This window comes from Spea bombifrons, chromosome 4, assembly GCF_027358695.1.
Source record: "Spea bombifrons isolate aSpeBom1 chromosome 4, aSpeBom1.2.pri, whole genome shotgun sequence".
NCBI lineage: Eukaryota > Metazoa > Chordata > Amphibia > Anura > Pelobatidae > Spea > Spea bombifrons.
This window is the reverse complement of record NC_071090.1, coordinates 52001457-52023735: the sequence shown is the minus strand read 5'-3', so window position 1 is coordinate 52023735 and position 22279 is coordinate 52001457. Positions and strand designations below refer to the sequence as shown.

The following is a 22279-nucleotide window of genomic DNA, read 5'->3' as shown; positions in this document are numbered from 1 at the left end:
AGCAGCAGGGAACAGGGCCTGGGCAGGCAGGCATGCAGCCATATCTGCATTTATAATATGCTTTCACCACTGTTCCTTATATTTCTTTTATGTTATATGTTGGTACAGGACTGAATTCTCCCAATATTACACAAGTTTAAAAAAACTATCCCCCAAGGTAAGAGAGGAGCCGCAGCAGCAGCAGCACCAGCAGGGCAATTGGCCTAGGCAGGCAGGCAGGCACTGGCAAATAAAGTGTCCATGATGGCTTGCATGCGACCTGTTAGCTAATCGATCAACCTCCATATGTAATCTGTCACCTGGAAAGACGTCATTTAGTTTCAGGAATCCATTCATGTTTTATTTAACCCAGTATGTAATTAAGGAGAGAACTTGGCCCGAAGTGGCAGTACCCTCGCTTAAGTTCTTGGTGACATCCCTGAATGGCTTTAGGACCACCACTTGCTAGAGAACATGGAGTGAAAAGCCCACTGCTGCTCTAGGATCCGCTCCATTATGTACAGGGTGAAATTCAAGCAGTAGATGGTGGTGGATGGATGGTAGACCTGCCTTCTCCTGCCCCCCCCAGCTGCTGGTTTGCCATCATGCTGCAGTAATAGTTCCTGGCAATCTTAGGGCACTTTCCAGTTTTGACAGCTTACTGACTGGCTGTCAGTTAGAATAGCTGCCCTTACCACCATGTGTAGTATACAGTGTGTGCTGTGCAGCGCAAACTCACAAAGTCCCCATCCATAACAACTTTTACCATTGGAGGTTTGGCTGGCAAGTTAGCATAAATAGGCAATTGCCTTAATCAACTAAACTCTACTTAGGAACAGTATATTTTTAATAAACAACTAAAACACAATGTGTGGAAGCACAGTCAAAAGTATGATTGTGTCAAAAATACTATGGTGTTGTATTAACCAGAAACTAGAGGTTTTGCCTCTGTTAATGTTTAAAGAGAAAAAAAAAAAGCTCTAAAATAAATGGGGGGAAAATGTCTGCTGCTGTCACAGTACACTGCAGCTTCTCCAATTCACCATACCCTAGTAACTTTTCTGCACTAAAATGAACTATTAATCAACTTGCAGGATGGTAGATGAGCAATCATCATCAATCTCACCTATGCTGTCACTGACTGCCACGCACACTCAACTCTCATCAGTCTATAACTGATACTGACAAGTTAAAATGGCATCTGCACATTTATATATCTAATGCCTGTCCCTTCCCCTTGTAAATGCTGATTGGCCAGAGTGAAAAAGGAAGGAGAAAACCCCATCAATCACAGCCATAAAAATCAATGAGACTATCCCCCCTTTTTGGGGGGTACTTCCACCTATCAGTCCTTTCCCACTTTACCTCACCAAGGAGCGCTAAAAGCCTTGTAATGGTGCCAAAATGGCTTGTAATGGCAGCGGGTAGAGGAATGACGAATCCTAACAAAATTTGGCACTTTTGCTATTCATTTTCGTCATTTTTTGGGGGGACCCTTATGGATTTCTACGAACACATGAAACAGGCAATTTTCATTTTAAAAAAAACATGTTTGTATGAATCAGAATGCAAAAGTCTAATGTAAACCTACCACATTTCATTTCAACTACCAGCTTTCACCTAAACATTCCTGCCTATTTGGTCTTGTCTTTTCATGACACAACTTTTAATGAATGATTAAAGGGTGTGTGGCTGCTAATCTGCTCGATGTAGCTCAAGTACTTTTCTACGTGTAGTGTGTAAATGAATGTGAATGACGTAGTTAAAGGTGCTGTTTCACCTAAGGGGCTTCTTAAAATATACCCAGATGTGTGCTGTATCATGTAGAGGGAAGTAAAAGAAAGCTATCTGGCATTTTGTTTTTCTCATTAATGATCCCTGTCTCTTAAAAGCTGTGTTTAAATGTTTGTTTCTAGGTTACTGTAGTATTCCAATAGTCATGTCCCTCCGCCAAAGCCCTCTTCTATGTATTACATCACAGCAGTCTGACCACAGATGTTTTGTGTGATGGGTCTGATGGGAAGACCCTAAAGGTCACGCCCCTTTTGTGGTGTCAGAGATTGCGAGGCTGAGCATTGAACAGAGATAGGATTCATAGGCCCTGCTGAAAGGATTTCAACAAGAAAATAGAACAAAAGGAAAAAGCTTATTTAAGATGCATACCATAGTAGCACATAAAAATGTTGACATCCGAAAAAGTTTGGGAAAACCTTTATGTGGAACAGCACCTTTAAATGATTTTTTTTGTAAACTTTTTTAATTGGAGATGCCTTTTTACTGGAAAAGTTCACTTTTATTCATTTTTAATTTTACTTTTTTTTTATATTTTCATTTCAATAACCTCAATTTCTTGAAAATAGTAAATTACACAATAAACCCAGTAGCACCTCGTTTTTTCCCCATTTGCACAGATGCCCATGAACTAGGCTTAGGTGCCTATGTGACCAGTGTCGAGGGGATTTATGATTCTTAGGAATTATGAATAAAATTAAAATTTAGAAAAATGATATGTGTTTCTTAATATGTGAGAACCTACCCAGTTGACAGTAGAAGGTGACAGCTATTGCAAGACATTGTCAAACTATGAAGCATCTAATAATTATTACTGCATCCTAGATAATAGTACTATTAAATGAGTACATAAGTCTGTTATAGCCTTTTCTTCATTAGTTAGAATGCAGTATTTATCCACTATTGTAGTGCACGTGTCGCAGTATGAGCATATTAAATTCTGTGTGTGCAGGAGAATGAGGTACCTACTTTGAATTGCTAATATAGACATGACAGCTATTGCAAGACCTTGTCAGATAACAGTGCATTTGATTAACTCAAAAGTGCAGCATTGGAGTTTTTTTGTGCTGTTTCTTTTTTTTCGCCAACTGCATTCATTTTATATATTAGTATTCCTTTGGTTTTGTCTGAGAATAGTTCAGTTGATACCCTGTCATAGTCTCCATATTGATGCAAAACTACAAGTCTGTGGATAGATGTATACTCAAAGGATCCACTAGTTAAAATACAGAATAGTTGTTTCATTGTAAATCTTGCCTGTTAAGGTGGTGACATACCTCTGGAAAAATTGTTCCCTTGATTTCATTTACCGGTATTACTGTTAGTATGCATGACATTATTATTATTATTGTTAATATAACTTCAACAGCTTACATAGCCTTTCTTACAGAAGATATATTCAAAGGATGTGACTAACCTTCTAGAATTGACTAAGATGAACCGTTCCTTTAGGAAAACAGGGCCCTTCATGCAAGTTTACAATCTAGAGGGAACATTAAAAAAAAACAAAAAAAACCCATATAATTATATATAATAAGTATATAGCTGACTTGTTTAATAACCACTGATTTACCACTACATGCTATTTTGGAATTAGGATGATTCTCCTTTTAAAAAGGAAAATTATCAACAGTGGATACCCTAAGATAAAAATTCTCATATGCGACCTTTTCTTTGTAATATTTGGCCTTTAGTAAACAGGGCTGGTAGTAGATTATGTTCTTCATGCATCTGTGCTTAACAACATATACATTCGGCCCACCGGTCCCTCTGTGGAGTGCACCCTAGAGAACCACTTATGTTTTATGATGTAGTGTTTCTATATCACAGATGCTTAGGACTAGCCGGGTCATAGATACTTTTCTCAGATATATTCTAAAGGTGTATATGTATCTGTTCCAGATTCTGTGTTCTGCAGCTCAATAATGGTGTAATGGTGTATACATCTTACAGTAAGCAATAATGTGTGTCATAAATAGAACTGAACTAAAAGTGAAATGTTGTTCCCATAACATGATGACATACCCTAACTACGAAGCCTTATTATCATGCTGCAGGAACAATTGGACAATGAATTAACTACAGGCACAGACAGCATCATCATCATCAACGGCACATGCTTTGTAACCTCCTTTGAACGTATGCCTTTGAAACTAATATTCCCAGCATGTCTCCCATGCTTCCTGCTTGTTATACGTAGAGTTAGCTCATTTTATGTGGTGGCTTGAGTGGCAAGACGCAGCAAGCATAACACATGATGCCACACACACTACTAATTAATTTGTGAATGACAGCTGACAGACAGGGAGGAATCCAGCATTTTGCTGCTCCGGTTGCCTAGATTTGTGTATGGTATATGAGTAGTAGTGATTTCCGCACCCTTTTGCTAAAATGCGCTACAGAACAGAAACTAGCTATTAGAATTACTTTATATTTAAACTTTTTCACCTTTTCCCTTATGTTTTCCTCACCCCATTACCTCAAGATTATAGGTTTGCCAGCAGGACTCTCTCCACCCAATGTATCGGGTGTCAACCTGTCAACCCTGTCAACCCTGTCAACCCTACCTTTCTGTGACATATGGAAGTCACACATCTGTCACACTATTTCTGATTGCAGGACAGAAAACTGATTAATATACTAGCTTTTTATGTTTTACAGTCATTTCCCAAACCATTATACTTTTAGCTGGTTTTAGTGAATTAATTTTGTTGTGCTTAATGATGTGAAGGTGACAATTCTCCTCTTTTAGTGACCCAGAATACCTCGTTGAAGAACACTAATTTAATTCAACTGTTAAAGTCAATGCACTCATGTATAGGTCAGTGGTTCTAAACTCTTGTTTATTAGTTGCTAAAACTGGCACAAGCAAATTGATTTGCAGTTCAGCTATTTACCTGACCTACTGCTTTTTTACATAGCGATATAACATGCTCTTTTTTTCCCTAGACCTATGGTAAAATGTCACTTTCCAGGAAATCTATATGACACAATATTCATAAAGCCAGCAAACAAAATATTCGAATGATAGCTAAAAATATACAATTGACATTCTTGTTTGACGATAGAGGTAAGGTATAATGCTGCATTATATATGCACAAAGTCACATTCTGATGGTTTCTAGTCAATGAGTGTATAATAAAACAACTTTCTTTTATGAGAGCATAAAGTTGTAAATTGTCTCTTTATATTGTGCATTTCTTTCATGCCGAGCACAAGGTTTTGTTACGGATCAACACTTTCTTTTTCATGTCTTTTATTTCTAATTTTATGGTTCTGTAGCAATATAAAGAAATGAGTTGCTTGTTTTTTTTCTGCTTGCTCTTGGTTGTGATATAGTATGTGATAGAGCATTATTTTAAGCGCCAATAATTGATGCTTTCTCCATATATACAATCTTTTAATAATTTTAAATCTATTATACATTTGCAAATTAGACCACTAAATAAAAAACACTAAATATGGGAGAAAATGAGCACGATGGTGTTTTTTAAGCCTTTTAATAGCTAATTAAATTCAACAAATTCATATAAAATTCTATAAATATTAGGGGCTGATAAACTATTTAAAAAGCTGGAGGATGCAGACAATTGACTAGATACTAACTAATTTTTGCGGCATACTTCTTCAGATATAGTGATCTATATTTAATGTTTGCAGAGCTTCAAATTCTGAGTACAAAATATTTTAATTAAGAATCTTTAAATAATACAGCGCATTTCAATTTATTTACTCTTCAGCTAGATTTCATTTAAAATTGAAATGTGGCACTGACTCTAATTTGATTTTTTTTTTATTGTGTCAGTTGACAATAGAAATGCCATTGTAATTTCTTTTTAATGTTCATCTTTTAAATATTCTAATTGAAATGAGAGCTTAATATCAACATATACTATTAGCAAATTCAAGATAGCGCAGGCCTTCTGAGTTTATACTGATATCTAAAAAATATAATGACGCACACAATGCAATAATCTATTTACATGGTATGTAAGTACAATGGTAATACATGTATTGTAAGAAATTAGATTCTTATTCTGGTGTAACTGTAATTATTGAGTCAACAATGTACTACTGAGGAATATTGGATAGAGTGAATATTTGTGATTCTCTGTGGATTATAGTAAATATTTCATAAAGTACAGTCATATTTGTAGATTTTAAACTCTGTTGTTTTCATGGCATGGATGTGATAATAAACTAGTCAAAAAAAAAAATAACAAAGTTACATTAACTCGGGGCAATTTAAGTAAATCTACATATTTTCTTTAATACATTTAAATAAATTATGGTTGTCACTAGAGGACAAATTTAGCTGTGTTCAAAAATAATGTATTAATGATTAGCCAAAAGATTTACAAATACTGGTCAGACATATTAGATTGCATAAAAATAGTTTAATCATCTACACCATTATTACAAATTCATATAAAGATTTCACCCTAGAGTTGTCCCTTCATTTTGAACTTGATTAATATTAACATGAGATCATATCACTGATATAAATAAACTGTTTTTTTAAAAAATAATGAAAAAAGTCTTTAGTAAGCTTTGTTTATTTCTAAATACACAGAAGTGAATTATATGCAGAACATATATAACTAAAAATAACTAATAATGATAAAATATTTTCATAACTTCTTAAGAAAATCACACATTATTTTCAGTTAAAGGTTTCAGTTCCACAAACAAATTGCAAAAATGGATGTACAACAGAGACAGTGTGCCACACTACAATAAGTTCTACCGCAAAATTATCCATATGACATATAGAACAAAAAGCACCAGGTTATGTACCCAAGGAGGACCATCCTAGCGGCAGACCTGCTACTCAGGGGATATCCACATAAGGAAATTGTAACCCCCCCTCGCCATCTTATCAATAAAATCAAAACATCAAATCAACAAGGAAAATATATGACAGGGCATCCACAATTTCAGAAAGGACTCCTGAGTATCCTCAATCTGTGATATGACCCCCCACATTTGAACAATATAATCCACTGTTGTATGAGTCAATTACATGTCCAATTACAGTTTCCAGTTGGAAAATTACTCTTGTTTTCCAACATTTAGCAATGCACACTTACATTATTAAACAAATATGTTGAATCAGTTTCTTAGACCATTTAGATGAACCTTGTAGTGACCGGATTAGAAGAAGCAGACAAAGATCTTTAGCAAGCAGAATAGCAGCTGGAACGCTTGGGTATACATACAACATTGTCTGGTCTAAGATAGTTTGCCATGCTTAAGGGATTTATTGGCATAGGTACAGGTGGATAGAAAAACTTCAAAATGTTGATAGTTGAAACAAAAAAAACTAAGAAACAAAAAAGCAACATTAAGAAATATTATGTGCATTTAGATACAGTGCTAATTGTCCCAGCTTCTTGTTTCCAATTTTATGCATAGGGTTAGAGGTATCAAATGTTATTTTGGAATAGGCATCTAGTAGGAACCAGAGTGTCGTAGGCTTTAAAGGGCAGCTGGTCCTTCAGGTATTCTGGGTTAGGGTGACTAAACATTTCAAATAATTGATATGACTTAATCACGGGACTAAACAGCAATTATCTTTTCAGAATGGCATTGCTTTTCATTAAATTTATTCATATATAATATTTATGAGAATAGAAAAATGAAAGCAATGTTCTTACAGTATGATGGAAGTTCTAAATGATTTCATAGTCCTTCTTACAATTAATTGTGTTAGTGTCAGTTATGCTATATCCGCATAAAGAAATATAAGATTGTAAAACAAAGGTGAAGTCTTATTTCAATGAACCATGACGTTTCCTTTTCAGACACACTTTAAGGATTTGCTTTCAGGAGCTAAACCATACAGTCATTCCCTCACTTGTAATTTTATTTATATGAAATAGGTGATTAGAGTTAGACTTTCACTTTTTTCTCTACCTTTCCCACTGGCAATTCAGGTGTAATAATTCACATTACATTACGCTTCCTGTAAGTCTTGTGGCTGCTTGCAAATGTAATAAATGTTAATACCAAAAAAAGTCTGTTAGCTGAATTAACAATTTGTTCAAACTAAAGTACCAATAATATTTTTGTTAGATGATAAATGCATGGTTTTAATATACATGTATTATGTATCCTATGGTACTTGCCTTCGTTTTTTTAGAAGGGTATGATGAAGTGCTATGACACATTACATTGTATATTTAGTTCAGTCTCCAAGAGACAATGTGTTCAATGTACATCCAACAGAGTTTATGGTGTATGTACCAAACCCCCACATTTTACATTTACAGAACAGTTAAGGACACTATACCTTAATGGGTCTGCTCACAAACTACTGGGTTCCTTATGTCCTGGGAGGCAAGCCAACTAACAGGTTTTTAGTGCTGTTAATCCACCATTTTACTTCTGTTGATTGTCAAAAAATTGATCCATATGGCTTTCAATGACTGCAGAAACATTTCCATCTAGAATGGGCCAAATAGACCCCTCATACCCAAATAGACCCCTCATACCCAAATAGACCCATCATATTCTTTGATACTCATGGTGCACTTCCACAAAAGGAGGGAGCTTCCAACACACCCTTTTCCCCGATTGGATGGAATTGGACTAAATGGAAGGTAGAGGCTTCCCCCTGGCTCTGTGCTTTTGCATAAGTGCAACAAGAGGCCAGAATAATGCAGAGAGATTTGTGGAGAAAGAGAGGTGCAAAAATTTCTCAATGACTGTATCCCGAAAGAACATGTCTTGGGGTGGCATATTGCAGCCACTATTACCAGTGCCTTTTGGCGCCCGTAACCCAGAGGGATCTATGTAAGGGCCGGCTCTAGTGGGTCTCCTGTTGCTGGTGGGCCCCTTGTTGCACGCTGGCCCTAGGCATGTGTACGCTTTGCCTTTTTTTAATGCAGCCCTGGGTTAAGTACAGCCTACACTCTGTCAACTCGCCCCCCTATAAGATAACTGGCGCCACTCCTGGTTGCATGTGATGACAATTACAATAGTACTAGTGCATTGAACATCCACTTTCTAGAGGAGGCTGGTCCGATGTTAAAGGACCAGCTCTGCATAAAGAATTCTGACCAGCCTGGGTCTCAGTTCCCCCATTCCCAATCGGGTCAACCTACAACCTATCTTGCTAAGTCACAACGGTCAGATGGGTATAAGTGCTGCTTATTAGCTCAACAATTGCATTACAGATGAGAGGGAACAAAATGGAAGGGAAAACCTGGGGTTTCCAGCCTTCTCTGGTTTTTGCCATTGATGCAGGATTACAAGATAAAAAGATGTATAGAATCATAAGTTTGCACCAAATTGGTTTATGAATGACATACAGCATTTTAGTGGAAAAAGTTTTAGGGATATACCAGCATCAGTCTTAGAGAATTCTTTTTTTTTTTCCACTTAAGGATTAAGCTGACAACATGTGCAAGTAAAGCAAGTAGTGTATTTATTTAGAGCTTTATTCTACAGAATGCTGGCAACACTTGAACATGTGGCTTTATCCAGTAAATCCATGCAAGCAGCACTTATTTTGCATAGTTGTGCACATCTGAAAAAGACTACGAGTGTATCAGTAAGGCAGGGAAAATGTGCTTATGGAAAGCATTTTATTTGCATCTAAGATGTAAAAACCTCCCATAGCTTAGGTACTACCATGAAAATATATAATTTTGTATAGTGTAAAAAAGCTGTCGTTACTCTTACGTTTTAAATAAATCAGCCATTAAATGTTTAGCAGTTAATTTAAAACCCAAACTTATATATCTGGCCAAATAATATCTGGCCAACTATCTGGCCAAGGTTGTAGCTATTTTAATAATTGAAGTCTAGTGTCTAATCTTGCATTTGTTTAATGTATGTATGTTTGGATGGATAGATGGATAGATGGATTGATGGATGGATGGAAGACAGGGCATATGAGAGGTCCGTAAGGCAGTAGAGTATGAGTGTAATAAGTGTTAGTGAAGTGATATAAGTGGGGTCTTTATGTGATACGCAGAAGAACAGTGATATACATTGGGACCCTATGTACACAGATGTGACCCAACCCAAAAACACAGATATTCTTATTCATTGTCACAGTAATACTTACAGCAGCTCACAAGATAGGAAAAAAACTCTTATTTATAATAGTAGGAAAGTATCAACATGGAAATATCAATGTATGTGTGTAATAAATTATATATTTTTGCTCCAGGCTACTTTGGTATTTAGGGATAAGAGAACATTGAAATCCGCCAAAGTGCTTTATGTCGGTATTACCACACTGTCAGGTTACCAGTATCCGACTGAGACTGCACCTGACTATTCATTCCAGTTTTGTAGTAGATGGTGATCTCCTTGGGCTTCAATACACATCCTAGGCTTCCTCATAGTCCGTCATGTTAGACACACACTTGCTCTTTTGGCTGGTATTATGATCATGTAATTGTCAGCAACAAAGCATACAATATGTCCACACACATTGGCAGAATGTCCTCATTTGGTACATATGCAATTCCTTCACTCTGGTAATACAGCCAAAAACACTAGATTTAAGCTACCTAATCTTCAAAACCACTGCATTGGATAAATGGACTGTCTCTATTGACTTTATTCACTTGTAAAACCCTTACCTAGAACCACAGATTCCGTCTATACAGAAATTTTGTTCTTTGGTTTTGTAACAAATATGTACTGGATCATTCAGGCTTAACATAAGGCAGCAAGGAAATTGAATGTCAAAACGTCTGTGTCGAGGTCACACTCATGAAGCCATGGGGTCTAGCGATGGAGCAAAAGAGGTTAAACGCATGGTTTAAGCGGAAAATAATTAATAGAGTCTCCCTGTTAACATAAAAGAGGTCAAGTACACATAAAGATAGTAGTTGCATTGCCTGCATTCTAAGCAGGCTGGTAATGCACCTTCCAAGCTATGCATCTGGAAAGCTACAGTGAATTGACATTGAAATTCTGGGTGAATGATAATGATATTCTAATTATTTGTAATTTGTGTTTGAAACAATTCAACACATTTTAGAATATATTAAGGAAGATTTGGCCATTTTAACCTGAGTGTTGACTAGATTATTAGAAGTTTACAGGTTATTCTGTTTTGTTTAGTGGTCTTTTCTCTTCTACTTACTAATGCCGAAAATTCAACTTTCAGGGTTTATTGTGGATAAATATACTGCTGCTATTATGTTAAGATGAATTATGATGAACTTTAGGGCAAATGTCCTAGATGCGGCCGAGATCACCACTCATGGACAACTGTTTTATCCTTAATGGGAATGGTCAGCATGAGGTTGGATTCAGGCTTATTGCTTATGGCTTTGGGTAGTACGTGGTTCACACAAATAATATAAGTTATGGCGGGGAAAAAAGGTTGATGGATGCATATATACACACACATATATTTATTTACTTCACTGCAAATGTGAAGGAATTAATAGCACAGGATCGATACACCTATTATGCAGTGACTCTTATTGCTGAACCTTATTAATTCAAATGTGTTAAATCTTTAATTTAACAGTTTCATTAAATTCCATTGCCTAATCTTGCATTTAGCTCTTTAAAAGAACTATCATTCATATATAGGAAGGTTTCCCTGGAGCATCCTTGATAAATCAGATTTTTAAATGTACTTTATTATAATTATTGGCAAAACTTACCATTTAGTGATTGAACATTCATTGCACAGATTTACGCTGATGCGCAGTGAAGGTCATTACAATTATTGCTGAGTGGGTGTGAATTAACACTGAGGTCAGTAATTAGCTTTCATAGTATACATACTAATCAACTAAATTTGCTTATGGATATATCTATAAGGACCCTATGAGGCAATAGCTGTGGTTAAGAAAAAAGGTGTTTGTTTTTGTACAGATGACTTCAGATATTACTTTAAAAGTGCCAGAGGAGCTCAGATTATGTTAATTGTCATGAAAGCACAGGATAATGGTTAATTCCATGCATATCAGTCAAGACTTATAGCATCAATAAGCTGTTTTAAATATTATGTGGTCACACCACCACCTTGATTGTGGCATTGCTATTCCAATTATGTCAATCTGGTTTTGAACCCTAAAAGTTTGATTCTTCAAAATCTTGCTTATGTGCGCGAAATTGTGTATTGTTCTTTCTTTATTACACATGTTGGCATCCACAAACATGGGCGATTGCTTACCACAGTGAAACATCTATATGTAGTTTAATAATGGAGGCATATGAACCACTATTTCAGAGTAAATTAATATTTATAATGCTAAGATTTTTTTTCTACTGAAACAGTCCAATGATGTCCAACGTAAACTATATCCTATGTAATTCTTATGTGTGTGTTTAGATCTCTTGCTCATATAGAAAAGGGAAAATGTAACAAATAGCAACCTAAACGATGTAAGATGATGGTGATCTATTTTTTGTTTTGTACAAAAGCTTCCATTTTATCTGTAAATTCTCTGCCTGATAAACTCCAAAATGTAAATATTATTTCTAGTGAATAATAGAATTAGATAGAAAGAGAAAGATTTTACTTTTTTACTTTTAAAAACAACAGCATAAACAAGTCTCTAATAATAAGATGCGTGTATGTACAAAATTAATATCAGTCAATATTCAGAATTAAAGAATTTGCGTGTTCTTTTAATTAGGCCAGTCTTTAGATTGTATATATTTAGTGTCAAAACTCTGCTGGATTCGTACAATGTCAAAAGATAAAACTGATGTTTAATAGTATTTTTTTTTTTCAGATCTCCAAAGAACCCAGAACAGAAGATTATTAAAAGAGTAATTGCTCTTGAAGGAGACATTATAAAGTAAGTTACAGACAATATATGTATATGATGTCCACATAACAACTATGTAGAAAAAAGTAAATTCTTCTTTATTGAAAGTTTCTGTTGTATTAATAAGTCATATAGTATTACTATAAGTAAAGCTTTCCTATAATACAGATCATGCAAATTCAGGACAAATAATGCAATAATGTTCCTCTGGGGTTTATTAACTGAACACTAAGTTGTAGATGAGTTACATTGAGATAAACATGTGACATCACCACACTTTTATAGTAAAATGATTGATTTTGACCATTGGTTTCAGTGGGAGGGGTTTACTGCTACTGATTGGTTGCTTCAAGCAGCCAGTCAGTTGCATGAAAATGGGATCTTGGAGGGGGCGTTGCACTGCGGATCTGGAGCTTCTCCTAAAGGCGAGTGACTATCTTTTGTGTAACAGGTTGAATAATGCATATTAAAGTATTGAATATGGTGAAGCTGTGTGGGACACCATTTTGTTCCTCTAAGACAAGTATGTAAATGACACAAGAAATAGAATGCATTACATCGAAATGAGTAAATGGTTTCCCATCGTTACACATTGAAATTCACTTCAATATAGTCTGTCATAATGAAACTGCAGTTCATTGTTTCTGGCTATACACAGTAGGTAGCATCATTGTAAAAAAAAATAGACAAACAAATAAATGCTAATATATTGAATATAAAGTTGTGATTTTTATTTCATTTACAAGACTAATAATAGCTCTGGGGATTTTTTTTTTTTGTCTGAGAAGACTTGTAAATTAAATCAAAACTATGTAGTTTTAGAGCACACTTTTCAAGCTACCATATTGATTCCTACAATCAATAGAAGAAAGCGAAAATTGTATTTTTCATATCTTTCTTTTATACATTCTGACCCATAGTTTGGAATAATGAATGTTCTAAACACCCTGAGGAAGGTTTGACATTGTACAACAGGCACCTTGAGTGTTATATTCAATTAACAATTTAGTTGAAGTGTTTGGTGCCAATATGACCACATAAAAAAAATCATAGTTAATTTGAGCCAAACCTCTTGCACAGTTAGCAACAATCTCTACCCAGAAACTTTACCTAAACATTATGATAGAATTAAAACTATAAAGGGTGCTTATGGACTTATAGTATGATGTATCTGAACCTACAAAATAGCTATTTGAATCGCAGGATCCTCAATAAGTGAAAAGAATGTAATTCTCCCTTTTAATACCAATTAATATCAATTAAGTTTGGAATTGTGAATGCAAAAAAACAGAATGTTGCAGAATCTTGTAATACCTTTTTTATCCGACTAACAGTATTGTGAAAATACAGAGAAAAGGCTCGCTAATTCTAGTTAGTATTTTTTTCTCTAAAAACAGTTTTTAGAAGCTTTATAATGATTATATTTGAAAGAGGACTGTGCATAGTTAATAAAACTAAAATTAAATAAAATTAGCCTTTTTAAGCATACTAAATACTAAAAAGAAAATGAGCTTTATATTCCTTCTAATCAATTGCCTTTAGATTATATCATACATAGACCCCAAGTAAGGCTATGAAACCCCCTATAACCCCCCTATGTATTATATTTAGCCAGATTTTAAAGCAATAAGAGTAATAAATACATACAAGACCATCCCATACAGTTATGTGAAGCAGTGGCCATCACCCAGAATATGCTTCCCTCCCCAACAGCCCAGTCCCCTCCCAAATTGTTTTATTATTAGGCGCCCAGTTTTGAGGCACTTTGTGGGGCCTTTGTTGCAGGTAACACTACTAGAGGCGAATGCAGACATATCTTGTACTGGGAATCCGCTCTTCTGTTCACTCAGTACCAGGGGACAGATTGCAGTAAATGTCTTCCATGGAATCTTCTCCAGGGCAGGTACTGATCTACTGAAGCTACTTTCTGAGCTGCACAGACCTTCACTAGAAAGATGCATGCAGAATCATAGTTGTAACCAGCCAATGGGACCACACACAAACTGAATAGAGGTTCCCTATGCTGGAGGTTTCTCCTTGGGCACAGTGTTCCAAGAAACAAAGAGCTCATGTGGAGTATCTAGTGACTATAAATCAAGAAATGGAACAATGTAATTATTACTGTATAGGAAACAATAATATGCTTTGATCTATATTTATTTATTTAAATATAAAGCATCAGTCTACTAGCATTAGATGCTGTACCTTAATAATAAAAATCGTTTTTGTGTTTTTCTCTTTGTACTAGTTGTACATTTTGACTTAATGTCCATTTATTTTGTTCCATATCCTGTATATCAAAGAAATCACCAAAAACCTATATTAAACACATAGAATTCAATGGAATTGTTGACAGCTGATGAAAATCACTCCAAATCAATGTGTTTTATATGGTTATATATGGTATATATAGAGGGATAGAGACAGGGGATATATATATATATATATATATATATATATATATATATATACATATATATATATATATATATATATATACATAATATATATTGGAATTAACGTATTAATTTTAGTAACTTATTAATTGTTAAAACAAAATCATCTAATTTTCATAAACAAAATTGAATCTGCTGCTGCTACAGTCGCTGTGAAGGAAGGGTTAATTTTGAAAAATATTACTTGGTTTTATGCCAGGAGGTGATTTTGAAATAAGAGTCCTGATGGTTCATATGAGCAGAACTAATGAGGTTTTAAAATAGCTTTCACTGGTGGTTATGAGATACAAATATGAATAAGAGTGAAAATTACTTCTCTTTTTTTCGATTATCATGAAGCTGCCTATTGTTGACACAATTTTAGTTTAGTAAATGATGTGATAGAGCTGTAATGGTTTTCAGGCATGATGGGATTTAAGTCATTAAAGAGATTTTTTTACATGTAAGGACCAATTTTTAAAGGCATAAACTGTTTGCTGCACATAATCAGAATCAATATACTGCGGATATAAGTAGTGTTTCAAACTTATGTTACATTGTGTCAAATAATGTCAACTCACCTAATAATGAAACAAATTATATCCAAAATAAATGCGTTGCAGTTTTAAATATCCATACATGTGCAGTGCCTTGATGCCCTCAGTCCTCCATCTTTTAAGAGAGTGGGCCTTGCATATCTAAGAAAAACAAAATCAAAAGGATGCTTCATCTACCACAAACACGTAGATGCCCATGATAGCTGAGAGATCCATTTTAATTGCCCTACTTGCAAATGCATGGGGGATTCTGGAGATCCTATAAAGCATCTCCATAACAGTGTGACAGCAGTTGGCCTTTATAGAAAGAAAAAACATTCAGTGTTTAATAGCCTAAGAAGCTGTTTTATCTTTCTCAGGTAAGGGACAGTCCAACATGACTCATATATGACATCCTAAGATTTGTATTTTTGTATTGTATGCATACAAACTGCCCATCCCTGCGCTAAACCCTGATTATAGGTGGCACCCCCACTTTAAGTGCGGCTTATATTCGGGCAAATACGGTGTATATATATATATATATATATATATATATATATATATATATATATCTATCTTATAAAATCACATAACCTGAGAATGCACAGATAAGGTCACAATGTTTCTAATTTGTAGTTCCTTTGTTTGTTTGTTTGTGTATATGTTCTTTGGTTGTAGATACCGTATTTGCTCGATTATAAGACTACCCGGATTATAAAACGACCCCCCAAAATCTGAATATTAATTTAGGAAAAAAAAGGAAAAGCCTGAATATAAGACGACCCTATAGGAAAAAAGTTTTACCAGTAAATGTTAATTCATGTAAACTATGTTTTTTTTTAATAAAAGCTAAATACCACTGTGCCCCATGATATGCCTTTTAACCCTCTATATGCCACTGTGCCCCATGATATGCCTTTTGACCCCTCTATGTGCCACTCTGCCTCCAGAAACAGCTTATATCCTTATATGCCACTCTGGCATTTAGGGGGTTAAAAGGCATATTATGGGGCACAGTGGCATATAGGGAGGTATAAGGCATTTCAGGAGGCAGAGTGGTATATAGAGGGTTAAAAGGGATTTCTGGAGGCAGAGTGTGATTAAGGGGGTTAAAAGGCATTTCATAGAGCACTCTGCCTCCAGAAATGCCTTATGCTCCCATTTAACACCCCACCCCACCCCCCCCCAAAAAAAATGGTGCTTCTGACTCCCGGTGTGTTGTCCGGGCAGCAGGTAGACATCTACGCGATTTGCGTAGGCAACTTCCGCTTCAGCCAGAAGGAGGTGCGGCTAGCAGCGGGGGTTGTCTGCGTCCTGATCTCTCTCAGCCGGGAAAGGTCTGCGCAATGGACGCAGACAACCCCCGCTGCTAATCGCGTAGACGTCTACACGCTGCCCCGGCTACATACCAGGGACGCAGAAGTACCGGTAAGTTGGGGGGGGGACAGGAGGATCCAGGTCCCCTTCAGCGCTGCCCATTTGAGGTCTGATTATAAGACGACCACGATTATAACACGAGGAGTATTTTTCAGAGCATTTGCTCTGGAAAAAAAAACGTCTTATAATCAAGCAAATACGGTATATTGTTCAGTAACATAGTGTATATACTGAAATAGTAATTATCCCCCTAACGACAATTGATGTACCTTTATAAAAATGTAATACAATTAAAAAATTAAAAAGACCCAAGTGATGTCACCATGACATCATAAGGGGAATTATCCAGTTCAAAGAAAATATGTCCAAAAATGTAAAAGAAAAAATAAATTTATGAGCAAGTTCAAAAATTGGTGCTTTATCTTCCCACAAATCCTGGCATGAAAAGAGTTAAGCTACCAGAATTTGAATTACCATGCAATGTCTAGTTTTCAAAAATATATTGATTGATTAGGTAAATTAAATTGGCAGGTTTCCAATAGGACATGGGGCAGAATAACCAGTTTTGAAAACAATGGTTTTGAAATTGCCATATGCTACCTGTATTATTACCATATAACTTGCTAAAAAAGCAAAATATCATAAAAACATTGGGTATTTCTAAACTTAGGACAAATAGTAGAATCTACTATATTTATCAGGGTTTTTCATTAGCTCTTATAGATAAATTAAGGAAAAGTGATTTTTCACTATATTTTATATATTTTTTTACTAGTAAATAAGATGATATGTGTTACTCACCTGTCCTCGGTTCCCACGTTGCCGCAACAGCCGCCGCGGAGGAGAGGGAGACCCCCCTCCAACGCACGATTACCTCCACAGCAGCCACCACGGAGGAGAGGGAGACCCCCCTCCAACGCACGGTCACCTCCACAGCAGCCGCCACGAAGGAGAGGGAGACCTCCCTCCAACGCACGGCCACCTCCGCAGCAGCCACCACGGAGGAGAGGGAGACCCCCCTCCAATGCACGGCCACCTCCGCAGCAGCCCCCACGGAGGAGAGGGAGACCCCCCACCGCACGGCCACCTCCGCAGCAGCCACCACGAGGGAGAGGGAGACCTCCCTCCACCGCAAGGCCGCTTCCGCTGCCTTCCTCTGAAGTGCCGCGCAGGAGAGGCAGACCTCCTGGTACACGGCGTCCTGCTGCTGCGCATGCGCGACCTCTAGTGGCGAACTCACATACTGGAGGAATTTATGAAGGGAGATTACGCCATCCACAAGATGGCCGCGAGTCACAGACACCGGAAGTGATGTCATGAGGGGCTGATGGGAGATTCAGACTTCCTCCGCGGTTCTCCATTTAAACCCCTCAGAGCAGTTTCACCTTTGCCTTCTGATGGTCGTCTATGCCTTGTGCTAGCACCCAGATAGCGTTTACCTGCCTGATTCCTGTGTTTGACCTCGGCTCGCCTGACTACGTTGTTTTCCTGTATCCTGACCTCGGCTTGTTTATCGTTTATCCTGATCTCCTGAATCCTGACTTCGGCTACGTTTATCGGCTATCCTGCTCTCCGGAATCCTGACCTCGGCTTGTCTGAACTTGTTCTGTCTTGGAGTCCTACCTGACTACGGTGTCTCCTATTTACTTGTACGTGACAGAATCAGAAGGCCATCATGAGACCCGCTTCGGTGGGACTTCAAGATCCGTGTGAGGCTCGGCTGGATGAGATGGATCATCGTCTGGAGCAGTTTACCCAGGCATTCCAGATCCTCCTTCAGCGCACTGATCCCGGATTACCGGCACAGTCTCCAGCAGTAGCACCTCCGCCAGCCTCCCTCCCGGCTCCAGTCTCCATGGTTCATGCTCCTACGAACCTTCCGCCGCCACAACGTTATGGAGGAGATCCTACTACTTGTCGTGGTTTCCTTAACCAATGCGAAATTCATTTCGAACTTTCTCCTTATGCCTTTGCTTCTGACCGCGCTAAGGTGGGATACGTAATTTCGCTCCTGACCGACTAGGCCCTGGCATGGGCTTCACCTCTGTGGGAGAGAGACATTTCGGTGGTTCGTTCCTACTCCGAATTTGTGTCTGCACTACGTTCTGTATTCGACGTTCCAGGCAGGAGTTCCACTGCTTCGTCCTCTCTTTTCAATATTCGCCAAGGGGAACGTTCTCTGATGGACTATGCAATAGAATGTCGCACCCTAATGGCTGAAGTGGATTGGACTAATGAAGCACTGATTGCAGCCTTTTTGCACGGGCTATCAGAGACTTTAAAAGACGAGATTGCTGCTCGAGATCTACCGTCTGACCTAGACTCTGTAATAGCTTACATCACGCAGATTGATCTTCGACTCCGTGAGCGACAGGCACAGCGGGACGACTTGAAAGCACGTGACAGAGGAGTTCGTCATCTTCTGCGTGCTGTTCCCCAGTTCATACCACCACCTATGAATTCCTCCGCCTTTGAGGAATCCATGCAACTGGGGACTACCCATTTGTCAGAGCATGAGAGATCCAGGAGACACAGAGAGGGGCTCTGTTTGTACTGCGGCACGGCAGGGCATTGGGCAAGTTCTTGTCCTAAGAAGTCGGGAAACGCCAGCACCTAGAGTGGTTCAGAGGACCTGCTTTGGGTGTGCTGGGTATGTCCTCTGACTCAAGTAACACTCGAATGACTGTTCCGATTCGGGTGTCCTGGCCCGCGGGGTTTGTTTGCACAGAGGCCTTTCTGGATTCGGGTGCTGCTGGGAACTTTATCGATGCCGGTTTCTGTGACCAACAGCATATTCCCACGACACTTAAGGACATTCCTGTGAGACTCGAGGCCATTGATGGCAGACCTCTGCATCCTGCCCAGGTCACCCATATTACTACACCGGTGACAATCTCCGTGGGCATGATTCATAATGAGACGCTTCAGTTCCTGGTTATCTGCTCTCCCTCTACTCCAGTCATTCTGGGCTTTCCGTGGCTACAGACGCACAATCCCACCATCGATTGGACTACTAGAGAGATTACCTCTTGGAGTCGAACGTGTGAGGAGCATTGCATCAAACCAGTCAAACTAGCCAGTATGTCCTCTGACTTGGATACCGTTACTACAGCTCTTCCCAGACAATACCAGGAGTTTGCGGATGTCTTTGACAAGAGGGAGGCAGAGAAGTTGCCCCCACACAGACCGTATGATTGCCCGATTGATCTCCTTCTAGGTACTATGCCGCCCAGAGGCCGGGTCTATCCGCTATCCGTCCCTGAGACCAAGGCTATGGAGACCTACATCGAGGAGAATCTCAAGCGTGGCTTTATCCGTCGGTCTACATCTCCTGCTGGTGCCGGGTTCTTTTTTGTTAAGAAGAAGAATGGAGAGTTGAGACCGTGCATTGATTACAGAGGGTTGAATAAGATCACAAGACGTAACTCCTACCCGATTCCCCTCATCTCTGAACTATTCGACAGGTTACGAGGGGCTACGATCTTTACTAAACTGGATCTTCGTGGGGCCTATAACCTTGTCCGTATCCGTGCCGGTCATGAGTGGAGAACTGCGTTCAATACGCGTTCGGGACACTATGAGTATCTAGTCATGCCGTTCGGATTATGCAACGCCCCGGCGGTGTTTCAGGACTTTATCAATGACTGTCTCAGAGATTTCCTCCAGCAGTTTGTCGTGGTCTATTTAGACGACATCCTCATTTACTCTACAGACTTGCCTTCTCATCGCGAACAGGTCCGTCGTGTACTGTCCCGTCTTCGGCAACACGGATTATTTGCTAAATTAGAGAAGTGCGTCTTCGAGACTCGCAAAGTGACGTTTTTGGGGTAAGTTATCACTCCTGAGGGGTTCGACATGGATCCATCCAAAGTTCAAGCAATCAAGGACTGGCCGCAGCCCGGGAGCCTCAAGGCTCTTCAACGTTTCCTTGGATTTGCCAACTATTATCGGCGTTTTATTCGCAACTACTCCAAGATCGTTGCACCTCTAACGGACTTGACAAAGAAAGGTGCCAAAGTCGCGGAGTGGTCTTCGGAGGCAGTGTCTGCATTCACTATTCTCAAGGAGAGATTCACGTCTGCCCCGGTGATACGGCATCCCAACCCGCATCTACCGTTTGTCCTGGAAGTAGATGCTTCGGAATCTGGGGTTGGTGCCGTTCTCTCTCAACGCGCATCATACAGCGGACCGCTGCACCCTTGTGGGTACTTCTCTCGGCACTTTTCTGCGGCTGAGAGGAACTATGACATCGGGAATAAGGAGTTATTGGCTGTCATCCTTGCTTTGGAGGAGTGGCGTCACCTGCTGGAAGGAGCCTCTGTACCTACCTTAATTTTGACAGATCACAAGAACCTCCAGTACATGGAATCTGCTAAATGCCTCAATCCACGCCAGGCTAGATGGGCCTTGTTTCTATCCCGATTTCCGTTTGTGTTGACGTATCGTCCAGGCTCTAAGAACACCAAGGCGGATGCATTGTCCCGTATGCATACGCGACCAGAGGAGGAGAATGGGGAACCCGAACCCATTATTCCCCCTGCCAAGGTCATCGCTGCCATTCATCTACGTGGGTATACTCCCCTGCTGGATCGTATTTCTCGCTTTCAAGGACAAGCTCCGCCCTCCTTACCTCCTGGGAAACTATTTGTGCCTCCTAGCTTACGCACCCTTGTGCTACGCACGCTTCATGGCGCTAGAACCTCGGGACATTCTGGAGTAGCACGCACCAAGGACCTGATTTCTCGAGCTTTTTGGTGGCCCCACTGGGGGAGGGACACTACAGCCTTCGTCCACTCATGCACCAAATGCGCTGCCAATAAGTCCTGTCGTACACGTCCTGCTGGACTACTTCAGCCACTCCCTTGTCCCTCGGTTCCTTGGACTCATGTGGCCATGGACTTTATTGTCGAGCTGCCTCCTTCAAAGGGCCATACCGTGATTCTCGTGGTGGTTGACCGCTTTTCAAAGATGGCTCATTTTATCCCGCTTAAGAAGCTTCCCAACGCCTCTACTTTGGCGGATGTGTTCATTCGGGACATCGTTCGCCTGCACGGCGTACCGTCTGAGATTGTGTCGGACAGAGGGACCCAGTTTGTTGCTAGATTCTGGCGCGACTTTACTAAGTCCTTGGGAATCACCTTGGCTTTCTCCTCTGCGTATCACCCTCAGACGAACGGCCTGGTGGAGAGGACTAATCAGCACCTAGAACAGTACTTGCGCCTCTTTATTAATGACCACCAGGATGACTGGGCCGATCTACTGCCGTTCGCTGAATTTGCGAGGAACAACACACTCCAGGAGGCTACCAGGATCTCTCCGTTTTTCTGCCTTTATGGCCTCCACCCGCAGTCTCTACCAGGGACTTTACCGGTTTCACCTGTTCCAGATCTGGAGGAGAGACTC

General features: G+C 39.1%; 1 protein-coding gene across 2 annotated transcripts in view; it reads left to right on the top strand.

Moving 5' to 3' along the window:
• IMMP2L (inner mitochondrial membrane peptidase subunit 2) overlaps positions 1-22279 on the top strand; it is a 444195-nt gene that overhangs the window by 292185 nt on the left and 129731 nt on the right. For both annotated transcript variants that reach the window (XM_053464714.1, XM_053464713.1), the window contains exon 4: positions 12490-12555. In XM_053464714.1, coding sequence (XP_053320689.1) covers positions 12490-12555 — 66 coding nt within the window. The remainder of the gene's footprint in view (positions 1-12489; positions 12556-22279) is intronic.